The following is a 13,882-nucleotide window of genomic DNA, read 5'->3' on the forward strand; positions in this document are numbered from 1 at the left end:
AAAACATACAATACAAACATTAAAAACAATTAAAAGAATATATATTAATTTGGCCCCAGTTTAAAATGACAAACCAATTAAAAATATTTTAAAATATGTTAAGACAGCCCGGCTTGCTGGAAAAAGAAAGTTTTAAGGGCACGGCGGAAGGCACCGAGGTCTTGGATTCTCCTTATCTCTGGGGGCAGCTGGTTCCAGAGGGTAGGTGCCCCCACAGAGAAGGCCCTCCCCCTGGGGGTCACCAGCCTACATTGTTTGGCTGATGGCACCCCGAGGAGGCCCTCTCTGTGGGAGCGCACGGGTCAATGGGAGGCCGTTGGTAGCATTTTATTCCTACTCTACTCTTTTTTATTCCTATTCTGTTCTGTTCTGTTCTGTTCTGTTCTGTTCTGTTCTGTTCTGTTCTGTTCTACTCTACTCTACTCTACTCTACTCTACTCTACTCTACTCTACTCTACTCTACTCTATGTTTTATTCCTACTCTACCCTACCCTACCCTACCCTACCCAATTCTTCAGAGAATGTACCTTTTAAGGCCGTGATAATAAATGTCTGGGAACTGAATCTGCTTTGCCATGAAATGTTGCAGGAGAATCTAACTTCACTGGTTCCTCCTGGGCTGTTATTTGGCAGGTGGCTTTGCCTCCATGCTCCACCTTAAAAATACCTCTCTCTTCATCAGGACTTTGAAGAAAAGGAATTATTTTTTGAGTCTCCTTTTTTATATACGTGTATGGTTTAGTTGTTTCCTTGCTCTTTGAGTAGGAAAACGTTCTTTTTATCTCTAACAGGGGGTCCTCAATAGACGACCGCAATTGCGCCCAACATTTGTGTTGCTAAGTGAGACAGTTGCTAAGTGAATTTTGCCCCATTTTATGACCTTTCTTGCGACTGTTGTTAAGTGAATCATTGCGGTTGTTAGTAACAGTGTTGTAAAGTGAATCTGACTTCCCTCATTGACTTTTGCTGGTCGTAAGGTCGCAAAAAGGGATCACGTGAACCCCGGGACACAGGGACCGTCATAAATATGAATCGGTTGCCAAGCATCTGAATTTGATCATGTGACCATGAGGATGCTGCAACGGTCGTAAGTGTGATGTCAGCACGTCAAGATGCATTTATCCTAGTGCTGACATAAGAAGGAGAACGCAGGCGTCTGCAACGGGACGGTTGCCTTTCACCTACTTATTTCCTCTGGAGATAATGTCCCCTAGGAGATGGATGGGAGGGGGGAAATTCTTTGAATTGGAGCAGTGGATTAGGGGTGAATGATTGGGAAGATGGCCAATGAATGCAGAGGAGTGGGGGAAGGAAGAGGAGGGGTTTTGGGTGCTGTCAGTGCCGGCTGCAACAAGTCGGTGTAAAAAATGCTGTGCTTAATAAAATGGAAGTTTGCTTTATAAAAGACTTTGTTTGCGATGCAATTTATTTGAAGACAGCCTGAAAACCTGACATGTGAAAGTCATAAATCACTTTTTCCAGTGCCATTGTAATTTTGAATGGTCACTAAATGAACTATTATAAGTTGGGGACTACCTGTATATGTCTTTCCTCTTCCCTTCCCATCCTATCCCATCTCTGGACAGGAAAATATTTTATAAATGTGTGTGTGTGTGTGTATGTGTGTGTATATACATATAAGTAAAATAATAAAATAAAGTAAAATAATAAAGTAAAATAAAATAAAATGAAATAATAAAATAAAGTAAAATGAAAGATAAAATTAGATATATTTCATCTTATTTTATCTTTCATTTTACTTTATTATTTCATTTCATTTTACTTTATTTTATTATTTTACTTTATTTTATTATTTTATCTTTATATTTTATATTATTTTATATTATTTTATATTATTTTATATTATTTTATATTATTTTATATTATTTTATATTATTATTATTATTATTATTATTATTATTATTATTAAATTTGATTTATATGCCGCCCTTCTCCGGAGACTCAGGGCGGCTTACAATGCGTTAAGCAATTGTAATTTTATATTATTTTATATTTTATATTTTATATTATTTCTGCCGTCACAGCTCCAAATGCACCATTTCTCCTTTCCTTGCTCTCCACAGGTAAACAAACCAGATGCTTGTGAGCAAGAAACGGAGGCCCCTCCAAGCTCAGAGGATCCTTCGCGTTCACCAGGCGCTTCGGTCCTTCCCAGCCCGGGTAAAGCGGGTGCCAGCGGCCCAGATGCCATGGCGGAGGCTCCATTGGATGAGAGAAGCCAACAAGAACAGGCAAGAGAACCAAAGCCAACAAGAACAGGCAAGAGAACTGAACAGAAGCTGTCCTTGGAGGCGGGTGAAAAAGGTGAGGATTTGACACCTGGCACCTGTTTTTAGTCTTCCCCCCGTAGCCAGGGGTGGGATTGAAAAATTTTAGCAACCGGTTCTCTGCCTGGCTTCTGGGTGGGGGTGGCCATGGGGGCGTGGCCTAGTCAGCTTCCTGCACCATGGCGGCGGGGTGGGTGGGTGATTTTGCCCTCCCCAGGCTCCAGAGGCTTTCCTTGAGCGTCGAGGAGGGCTAAAACAGCCTTCCCCGGGCTCCGGAGGCCCTCTGGAGGCCAGAAATGGGTACTTCCGGTAGCCTCGTTTTTCGCCCTCCCAGAGCCTCTGCGCGGGCCCTGCACTTACCCGGCTTCCAAAACGGGCCGCGTGGAGACTCCGGGAAGGGGAGGGGAGGGATGGGCAGGGTCAACCAGTCCTTGCAACTACCAGTTTGGCAAACCAGATTAAAATTAATATCCGGTTTGTTTATTTATTTATTTATCAAATTTGTATACCGCCCTACTCCCGAAGGACTCAGGGCGGTGAACAGCCAAACAGTAAAATACATAAATACAAAATTTAAAAAACAGGATAAAATCGAATTAAATAATTTGGCCCAGACAAATTAAAACACCCCAGTTGTTTAAAAACATGCAGATTAAAATTTGCATGTTTAAAAAGAAAAGCGGGAAAAAGATTAGGCCAGGCCCGCCTGGTGGAATAAAAAGGTCTTCAAAGCACAGCGGAAGGTGCGCAGATCCGGGATCCTCCGTATCTCCGGGGGGGAGCTCATTCCAGACAGTAGGTGCCCCCACAGAGAAGGCTGTCCCCCTAGGTTCGGTTTGCCCGAACCGGCTGAATTCCCACCCCTGCCCGTAGCTACTTTTTGGATTCTGTCTATCCAAGAGGCAAAGGATTCTGTCCTTTGCTTTCCTGACCATTTGTTCTTGCTCGGAAACGTTGCAAAGCGAACTCGATCCGTTTTTCCAGGATTTGAATCGCTTTAACCTGTAAATCCCGTGTTTCTCAACCTTGGTGTGGCAGTCTCCATGTTGCAATCTCCAGGATGCGTGTTTTTGTTTTGTTTTTTTCCAATTGAGAAATCATTGTGCATTTCCAGGTAGGAAGAGGGCGTGTTTCAAAATGCTAGTGCTTTCCCGGGCTCTGGGAATAATCGATTCATGTGTTTTTTTGGGGGGGGGGAAGCGTCTTTTGAAAGTCTTTGGTCTAACGGGCAGCGGCAGGAAATCAGTCTTTGTCACTCAGTCTGGGAAACGTAATCACTGATGAACAATCTGATTCTCTTTCAGTAAAGTTTTGGAACTGGGTTTTAGGTTAAAAAAAGAAAAAAGAAAACAAGAAAACAAATGACAGTGGATATTTCTTAGAAACAGAGTAACAGAAGTTGGGAGGGACCTTGGAGGTCATCCAGTCCAACCCCCTGTTCAGGCAGGAATCCCATCCCATGTCAGACAAATACTTGTCCAATCTCTGCTTAAAAAAAAAACAAAACCCAGTGATGGAGCAGCCACAACTTCTGGTGGCAAGTTGTTCCACTGATCCATTGTTCTAACTGTCAGGAAATTCCCCCTTAATTCCAGGTTGCTTCTCTCCTTGGTTAGTTTCCATCCGTTGCTTCTTGTCCTGCCTTCTGGTCCTTTGGAGAACAGGCTGACAGCCCCCACCCCCTTTTCTTTGGGGCAGCCCCTGAGTTATTGCAACCCTGCTAAGTTGTCACCCCTAACCTTAGGTTACACAACCTCCTCTCTGGGCCTTTGCTGGTCATGGAAGGAGACGCAGATCTAGCTAACAAATCCTTGGAGCGGTTTTGAACGTGGGAGCTGTGTTGGATCCTCTTCAAGGCCTTTGTGGTCCAGCGTGCTTCCAGAGGCCAGCTACATGCTTTTCGGAAAACCCCAAAATAAGAAGAAGTTCAAGAGTCCGGTCGGTGTTGACTTCTCCGACAGTCACGATGGAGTCATCTTAACCACCGGGTCGTCGATGGTCTCATTGTGCCAGACTATCCCTGACACAATTGAATAGTTGTACAGATGCCTCTTTGTGCGTGCTCTGTTCCTAGGCGTTGATAAATATTCCTAGGCAGTTTGGTCTAGTGGGTAAAGCACCAGGCTAGAAGCCATAAGATGTGAATTCTAGTCCCACCTTAGGTAGGAAAGCCAGTCGGGTGGCGTTGGGCCAACCATCAGGTACCAGTGAGTTCTGGTCCTCCCTTAGGCATGGAAACTGTCTGAGTGACTTTGGGCCAACCGCCAGGCGACAGTGAGTTCTAGTTCCGCCTTAGGCACGAAAGCTGGCTGGATGTCTTTAAGCTAATCACCAGGAGACGGTGAGTTCTAGTCCCGCCTTAGGCACGAAAGCTGGCTGGATGTCTTTAAGCTAATCACCAGGAGACTGTGAGTTCTAGTCCCTCTTTAGGCTTGGTTTTCCTGGATGGCTTTGGGCCAACCACCAGGCGACAGTGAGTTCTGGTCCTCCCTTAGGCATGGAAACTGTCTGAGTGACTTTGGGCCAACCGCCAGGCGACAGTGAGTTCTAGTTCCGCCTTAGGCACGAAAGCTGGCTGGGTGACTTTAAGCTAATCACCAGGAGACGGTGAGTTTTAGTTCCGCCTTAGGCTTGGTTTTCATGGATGGCTTTGGGCCAACCACCAGGCGACAGTGAGTTCTGGTCCTCCTTTAGGCATGGAAACTGTCTGAGTGACTTTGGTCCTATCGCCAGGAGACTCTGAGTTCTAGTTCCGCCTTAGGCACGAAAGCTGGCTGGGTGTCTTTAAGCTAATCACCAGAAGACTGTGAGTTCTAGTCCCACCTTAGGCTTGGTTTTCATGGATGGCTTTGGGCCAACCACCAGGCGACAGTGAGTTCTGGTCCTCCCTTAGGCACGGAAACTGTCTGAGTGACTTTGGTCCAATCGCCAGGAGACTGTGAGTTCTAGTCCCACCTTAGGGACGAAAGCCAGGTGGGTGTCTTTAAGCTAATCACCAGGAGACTGTGAGTTCTAGTCCCTCTTTAGGCTTGGTTTTCCTGGATGGCTTTGGGCCAACCACCAGGCGACAGTGAGTTCTGGTCCTCCCTTAGGCATGGAAACTGTCTGAGTGACTTTGGTCCACTCGCCAGGAGACAGTGAGTTCTAGTTCCGCCTTAGGCACGAAAGCTGGCTGAGTGTCTTTAAGCTAATCGCCAGGAGACTGCGAGTTCTAGTCCCGCCTTAGGGATGAAAGCCAGGTGGGTGACTTTGAGTCAACCACCAGGAGACGGTGAATTCTAGTCTCACCCTAAGCATGAGCGCCAACTGGGTGACTTTGGGCCAGCCCCTCCCTCCCGCTTCCGCCCCTTCTCTCTCCCTCTGTGTCTGTCTCTCTCTCCGTCTCTCTCTCTCTCTCTCATCCCAACCTGCCTCACGGGGTTGTTGTGAGGGAAATGGAGGAGAAAGCCAGACTCTTGCGTGTGTTTTCCACCTCGAGTTATTCCCTCAGAATAATAAAGGCCAGATTCCAACAAACAAACAAACAACAAAATAGCCGAATGGCCCAGGGGTGGGTTCTATTTTTTTTTTACTACCGGTCCTGTGGGCGTGGCTTATTTTGTGGGTGTGGCTTGGAGGTCATGTGACTAGGTGGGCGTGGCTAGCTGGTCGGAGTCATTTCTGGAAGGTCCTCGCACTTACGACCAGTCCTCGCACTTACGACCCGACTCATTTGTTTGCTTTTAACACTGAGGACGGCCCTTTGAAGCCCCCGCGGCAAGAGTTTAAACAGTTTGTTTCCCTCTAGTCATCAGCTGGGACTCAGGAGGCAGCAATAGTTTGGGGGTGGGACCAAATAAAAGGTAAGAATAATGTGGGTGGGTGGAGGGGGGGAGAGGGCGGGGGGGGAGAACTGGTTCGGTGACGTCATATCGTTACAGCTACCGGTTCAGCCGAACCGGACCGAACCGGGAGGAACCCACCACTGGAACGGCCCATCCAAGAAGAGCTTCGGAGTTTTTCCTGCAAACTTTTTTCCCCACTTCCTTCAAGAGAGGCTGTCCCGGGGCTCCAGAGCCTCCTCTCTTGGCTTCTCATCACATTTTTTTTGGGGGGGGGGGAAGAAGTAACGACAGGCCCTCAAACCCCTTCAGCAAAATTTCTTCGCCTGAGCCGCCCCCAAAGAGGCTGGAAAAGCGTCTTGCGGACACCGAGGCCTCTCTCTCTCTCTCTCTCTTTGCCAGGTTGTATTGTTATTGGACTACCGAGGCTTTCCTTGATCTCCTTTCCATCCGGGATGAAGGATGCCCGTTTCCCCCCCCCCCATTTCCACACCCACACACTCCCCCCCCCCACAGCCCCCATCAACTTCAGAGTAAATAAATCAGCAAACACGCCCGGTTCGCTTACAAGTGGGAATTGCGGAAGCAATGAATTGCCCTCTTTTCTTGGAGGCCGGGACGAATTTCCAACAGGGGCTGCCGCGAGCCTTGGAAAAATAAAATAAAATAAAACAAAAACTTACTTTGGAATTGTCATGACTAATAAGTGTTTTAATACGAGGCCTTGAAGGCCTCTTTCCGATGGCCACCACCACCCCACCACCCCGCTTAATCAAATTTGCGGCGAGAAACTTTCAGGGAACTTTCCCTCGGACCCAGCTGAGGGGCTGTGGGTTCAAAAGCAGCCTTCCCACCCCCCACTCCACCTCTTGTCCTCCCCCCCCCCCAAAAGCTTGCAAACTCTTCCAAGGGGGTGTCCCAGAGGGGTACTCACCTCCGCCGCCCCCCCAAGGCTGGATTTAATTTGCTGGGAATCACGGAATTAATTGGAGGGGTTTCTGAGAGGTGGGGGGTCTGTTTTGCTTTTCAGAAAAACCTATAATTATTTTGTCAGGTAATCGGGTCGAGTAAAAAGGGATTTAAAACAAAACAAAAAAAAAGCCCGCTTTTTTGAAATTTTATTTTATTTTATTTTGCTGGTCCGATGCCTGCTGGAGGCTGTTTGCACTGTAAGATAAGCTGCGCTGATCCCTGCCCAAGCTAACACAGTAAATCTCCAACTGCAAACAAAGCCTTACCCAGGGTGGAAATATTGAATAGTGGCAGGATAACCACGACAGCAAAAGGTTCAGCTTAGTTTATTTCTGGGGTTTGGCAAGTGACAATAACCTCCTTTCGGTGTCCCTCTCTGCCTCCTGCCTTCCTTCCTTCCTTCTTTCCCACAGGATAAAACACAACTCCGTTTCTCGGGATTTTTTTCCTGCACCCGTTGCTTCTTGTCCTTACCCTCAGGTGCTTTGGAGAATAGCTTGACCCCCAAATCTTCTTTGGGGCAGCCCCTGAGATATCAGAAGACTGCTATCATGTCCCCCTTAGTCCTTCTTTTCATCAAACTAGACATACCCAGTTCCTGCAATCGTTCTTCATATGTTTTAGCCAGTGGCGAAATCCAAATTTTTTTACTATCAGTTCGGTGGGCATGGCTTGGTGGGCGTGGTGTAGCTTGGTGGGCATGGCAGGGGAAGGATACTGCAAAATCTCCATTTCCACCCCACTCCAGGGGACGGATACTGCGAAATCCCCATTCCCTTCCCATTCTGGGGCCAGCCAGAGGTGGTATTTGCTAGTTCTCTGAGCTGCTCAAAATTTCCTCTACCGGTTCTCCGAACTGCTCAAAATTTCTGCTACCGGTTCTCCGAACTGCTCAAAATTTCCGCTACCGATTCTCCGAACTGCTCAAAATTTCCGCTACCGGTTCTCCGAGCTGCTCAAAATTTCCACTACCGGTTCTCCGAACTGCTCAAAATTTCCGCTACCGGTTCTCCGAACTGCTCAAAATTTCCGCTACCGGTTCTCCGAACTGCTCAAAATTTCTGCTACCGGTTCTCCGAACTGCTCAAAATTTCCGCTGCCGGTTCTCCAAACTGCTCAAAATTTCCGCTACCGGTTCTCCAAACTGCTCAAAATTTCTGCTACCGGTTCTCCGAACTGCTCAAAATTTCCGCTACCGGTTCTCCGAACTGCTCAAAATTTCCGCTACCGGTTCTCCGAACTGCTCAAAATTTCTGCTACCGGTTCTCCGAACTGCTCAAAATTTCCGCTGCCGGTTCTCCGAACTGCTCAAAATTTCCGCTACCGGTTCTCCGAACTGCTCAAAATTTCCACTACCGGTTCTCCAGAATCTGTCGGAACCTGCTGGATTTCACCCCTGGTTTTAGCCTCCAGTCCCCGAATCCTCTTTGTTGCTCTTCTCTGCACTCTTTCTAGAGTCTCCACATCTTTTTTACATCGTGGCGACCAAAACGGGATGCAGGATTCCAAGTGTGGCCTTACCAAGGCCTTATAAAGTGGTATTAACAACTTCACGTGATCTTGATTTTATCCCTCTGTTTAATGCAGCCTGGGACTGGATTGGCTTTTTTGGCAGCTGCCGCACACGGCTGGCTCCTATTTAAGTGGTGATCTACTAGGACCCTCCAAAATCCCTCTCAGTGTTCTTGGTTTCTGCAGCTTTCTAGCTCCACGCTGTAGTCAGCATTCCTAGGACGAAGGTGGGTGCGATAATGCTGCACCTCTGAAGTATATTTCATGCCAGCTATGTCTAGATTCATGGACCGCATTGACTTTTTCCACTACGGATTCTTTTTTTTCCTTTTTTTTTTTTTTGGAAAAAGTTTTCTATTTTTTATTTTTTCTCATAAACTGTACAGTTTCTTATCTAACATACATATTTTCTTTTAACTTTCATACTAATACGATCTTCATCCCAAACAATTTTAAGTATATTCGGGATTGCTCTTCTACCATTTCATCTCCCGTGTTTTACAACAATCCTTCTTCTCCCTCTCCTCTTTTTCCTTTCCCTCCCTTCTTCCATCTACTCTTCTGCTTTCTTCTTTCCTCCTCTCCTTCCCCTTCCTTTCCCTCCACACCTCCTTTCTTCCTCCCTCCTTTCTTCTCTCCTACTCTTGTTTCCCCTCTTTCTTCCTCTCCTTTTCCCTTTCTTCTTTCCCCCTCTCTCCTTCCTCTCTTCTCTCCTTTATCCCTCTCCACCTGCTTCCTTCCTTCCTCCTCTCCTTCTCCTTCTCTCCTTCCCCTTCCTTTCTCCCCACACCTCCTTTCTTCCTCCCTTCTAACCTTCTCTCCTACTCTTGTTTCCCGTCTCTTTCTTCCTCTCCTTTTCCCTTTCTTCTTTCCCTCTCTCTCCTTCCTGTCTTCTCTCCTTTATCCCTCTCCATCTGCTTTCTTCCTTCCTCCTCTCCTTCTCCTTTTCTCCTTCCCCTTCCTTTCCCCCACACCTCCTTTCTTCCTCCCTTCCTCCCTTCTAACCTTCTCTCCTACTCTTGTTTCCCGTCTCTTTCTTCCTCTCCTTTTCCCTTTCTTCTTTCCCTCTCTCTCTTCTCTCCTTTATCCCTCTCCACCTGCTTTCTTCCTTCCTCTTCTCCTCTCCTTCCCCTTCCTTTCCCTCATACCTCCCTCCTTCCTCCCTTCTAAGCTTCTCTCCTACTCTTGTTTCCCGTCTCTTTCTTCCTCTCCTTTTCCCTTTCTTTTTTCCCTCTCTCTCCTTCCTCTCTCCTCTCCTTTATCCCTCTCCACCTGCTTTCTTCCTTCCTCCTCTCCTCCTCCTCCTCTCCTTCCCCTTCCTTTCCCCCCACACCTCCCTTCTTCCTCCCTTCTAACCTTCTCTCCTACTCTTGTTTCCCCTCTCTTTCTTCCTCTTCTTTTCCCTTTTTTCCTTCCCTCTCTCTCCGTCCTCTCTCCTCTCCTCTATCCCTCTCCATCTGCTTTCTTCCTTCCTCCTCTCCTTCTCTCCTTCCCCTTTCTTTCCCTCATGTCTCCCTTCTTCCTCCCTTCTAACCTTCTCTCCTACTCTTGTTTCCCGTCTCTTTCTTCCTCTCCTTTTCCCTTTCTTCTTTCCCTCTCTCTCCTTCCTCTCTTCTCTCCTTTATCCCTCTCCATCTGCTTTCTTCCTTCCTCCTCTCCTTCTCCTTCTCTCCTTCCCCTTCCTTTCCCTCATGTCTCCCGTCTTCCTCCCTTCTAACCTTCTCTCCTACTCTTGTTTCCCCTCTCTTTCTTCCTCTCCTTTTCCCTTTCTTCTTTCCCTCTCTCTCCTTCCTCTCTTCTCTCCTCTGTCCCTCTCCATTCTCTCTCCATTGTTGTATTCGTTTTCAGATTTAGTATTTTCCAACTTTACAACTCATTTCCACATGGAGACGAGCTCTCCTCTTCCTGATCTGATGGCCAGGCTCATTTTTCTCTTTTCCTGATTTAGGGTTACTTCCTTGGGTTGCGTCAGACTGAGGCGCAATTGGAGAAAAAAGATTGAACCACAACCTTACAAACCACATGCCCTGGCCCTCGACACCCACCCACCCACCCCTGCATAATTTAGAATATTTTAATTTTTCCCAACAGCAGATGGCTTTGAGAAAGGAAGGAATACACCTAAAATAGTTTTACTTTTTTTTTTTTTTGCATCTGCAAAATAAATCAAACGACACAGGCGTTGGGAGGTAAAATGGCGATTTTACAGAAGAAGGAAGCCCGATGAGCTTCTCTATGCTCTATATAAGCTTTAAAGAAAAAGAACAGAGTAGCCCGGGCAGGGCCAGTTTGGTCTAGTGGTTAAGACACCAGGCTAGAAATGGCAGACAGGGAGTTCTAGTTCCGCCTTAAGCATGAAAGCTGGCTGGGTGACTTTGGGCCAATCACCAGGAGATGGGGAGTTCTAGTCCTGTCTTAGACATGAAAGCCAGCTGGGTGACTTTGGGCCAATCACCAGGAGATGGGGAGTTCTAGTCCTGCCTTAGGTATGAAAGCCGGCTGGGTGATTTTGGGCCAATCACCAGGAGATGGGGAGTTCTAGTCCTGCCTTAGGTATGAAAGCTAGCTGGGTGATTTTGAGCCAATCACCAGGAGACGGGGAGTTCTAGTCCTGCCTTAGACATGAAAGCTAGCTGGGTGACTTTGGGCCAATCACCGGGAGATGGGGAATTCTAGTCCTGTCTTAGGTATGAAAGCTAGCTGGGTGACTTTGGGCCAATCACCAGGAGATGGGGAATTCTAGTCCCATCCTAGGTATCAAAGGTGTCTGGGTGACATTGAGTCAATCATCAGGAGGTGATGAGTTCTAGTCCCATCTTGGGCATGAAGGTTGACAGAATAACTTTTGGTCAATTACCAGGAGCTTGTGAGTTCTAGTCCCGCCTTACCTATGAAAGCCAACTGGGTAAGTTTGGATCAATTACCAGGAGACAGGAAATTCTAGTCCCGCCTTAGGCATGAAAGCTGGTTGGGTGATCTTAGATCAGTCCCTCTCTTCCTGCCCAACCCAGGGCTGTTGTGGGGCATACAGGAGGAAGAAGGTGTGTTGGATAAGTTTGCCGCCTTAAGTTATATGAAAAAATAATAAAAGTGAGAATTTAGATAGATAAGTGCCATATTTTTTGGACTATAAGACACACTTTTTTGTCTCCCAAAAGGGGGTGAAAATGTCTGTGCATCTTATAGACCAAATATTACTGAAGCCCCACCGACCCTCCATACACTCCGTTTTCGGGCCTTTTCGGGCCTTTTTCGCCCTTTCCCAGGCCTTTTTGGCCCATTTTCTAGGCTTTTTTGGCCTGTTTTGGGGGCTTTTTCCAGCCTGTTTTTGAGGCTTTTTTCAGCCTGTTTTCTAGGCTTTTTTCAGCCCATTTTGGGGGCTTTTTTCAGCCCATTTTCCCCCCAAAAATGGGCTGAAAAAAGCCTTGAAAACAAGCTGGAAAAAGCCCCCAAAACAGTTAGGAAAAGCCTAGAAAACAGCCCCCCAAAAAAGCCTAAAAAACGGGCCAAAATAAGCCTCGAAAATGGGCTGGAAAAAGCCTTGAAAACGCCCCCCCCCCCCCCCGCAAAAAAAGCCTCAAAAATGGGCCAAAAAAAAAAAAAAAAAGGCTGGAAAAGGGCTGAAAAAAGGCCGGAAAAAAGGGAGGCCAAAACCTTTTTTTTTTTTTTGTCGTTTTCCTCTTCTAAATTTAGGTGCGTCTTATAGTCCGAAAAATACGGTAGATAGATAGGTAGATGGATGGATGGATGGATGGATGGAGGGATGGATGAATGGATGGTCAATCCTGGGTCATGGGGTGGGTTCAAACCAGGGTGGATAAAAATCAATGATTTTTTTTAAAAAAAATCAAAAAAATCGGATTTTTTTTATTTAAATCAGATTTTTTTGATTTAAATCAGATTTTTTTTATTTAAATCGGATTTTTTTGATTTTTATCGAATTTATTTTAATAAAAAACTTTTGGGGTAAAAATCTATCGTAAGATAGTTTTCTATTTAAGATACATAAATAATGTAGTTTATTCAGCCTGAAACGGAGCTGAGTTATGTAGCAGGAGGCTGTATATTCTGCAACACTGGGACTATCGGTGAGTCAACGGCGGGTCAAAGGGGTAGCAGAGATGACAGTTGCTCCTTAAAAATTATGATTTAAATCGAGTTGATTTAAATCAAGCCTTTTTACTAGCGATTTAAATTATGATTTAAATTGTGATTTAAATCAACTCGATTTAAATCAAATCCACCCTGGTTCAAACATCTGCCTGGTATGTTTGAATTGGGCTCATGCGCTGAGTCTGTGGCCTTGAGAGTCAACTCTTTTCAACTCCCTGGTCCTTTGCATGGCCCCTTGAGGTTCTCCAAGCAGAGGTCCCTTCATCTGGCAAGACCTGGCCAAGGAACAAGCCAGGATGGGGGTCCCTCTTGCCTTAAAGGTGTCCTGGGTCTTAGCTCCAGGGTCTGCCCTGCTCATTTGCAAAGCCTTTTATCAACGATTTAAAAACCCCACCATTGTCTTCGCTCGTATGTAAGAATCAGGCCCCTCCTAGCCACTCGGGCAGTGAGTATGTTTGTCTAACCCTTCCTCACCTCGCATCCTCCAGTGGGGTTGGATCAGCTCCCTTCATCCCCAGCCAGCACAAATGGAAGATCGACACATCTGGAGGGCATCAGTTTAGGCTAGACTGGTCTATATGTCGACCTTAATATTGGTTGGGTTGGACTCGGATCGCTCGGGGAAATATTTTTCATGCAGCGTTGATTTTGGTGTATCCCTCACTACTGTAACCCCACCTCTGAGTCTCGGATGCTGCAGCGCATCCATGCGGATGATTCTCCAGAGCTCTTTAAAGCAGGGTTGCGGGTTCAAGTGGCCCCACGGTCAATTTTTTTCCCTTTTATTTTCTCATGGAGGCAGTGCGGTCCTGCTTTAGACATGAAAACTGACTTTGGGCCAATTGCCAGGCGACTGGGAGTTCTAGTCCCGCTTTAAGCATAGAAGACGGCTGGGTGACTTTGGGCTAGTCACCAGGAGACTGGGAGTTGCAGTCCCACTTTAGGCATGAAAGCTGAGTGGGTGAATTTGGGCCAATCACCAGGCGACTGGGAGTTCTAGTCCCGCTTTAAGCATACAAGACGGCTGGGTGACTTTGGGCCAGTCACCAGGAGACTGGGAGTTCTAGTCTCGCTGTAGCATTAAAACTGGCTAGGAGATTCGGACCAATCACCAGGCGACAGGGAGTTCTAGTCCCGCTTTAAGCATAGAAGATGGCTGGGTGACTTTGGGCTAGT

The 13,882-nt window shown here is 46.7% G+C and overlaps 1 protein-coding gene across 2 annotated transcripts in view; it reads left to right on the plus strand.

The window, feature by feature from the left end:
- The window catches only part of DIS3L2 (DIS3 like 3'-5' exoribonuclease 2), a 249,347-nt gene that overhangs the window by 86,464 nt on the left and 149,001 nt on the right, over positions 1-13,882 (plus strand). For both annotated transcript variants that reach the window (XM_087872025.1, XM_087872024.1), the window contains one exon: positions 2,085-2,325. In XM_087872025.1, coding sequence (XP_087728151.1) covers positions 2,085-2,325 — 241 coding nt within the window. The remainder of the gene's footprint in view (positions 1-2,084; positions 2,326-13,882) is intronic.

This window comes from Pantherophis guttatus, chromosome 6 (genome assembly GCF_059756535.1).
Source record: "Pantherophis guttatus breed Tessera chromosome 6, ASM5975653v1, whole genome shotgun sequence".
NCBI classification, from domain to species: Eukaryota; Metazoa; Chordata; class Lepidosauria; order Squamata; family Colubridae; genus Pantherophis; species Pantherophis guttatus.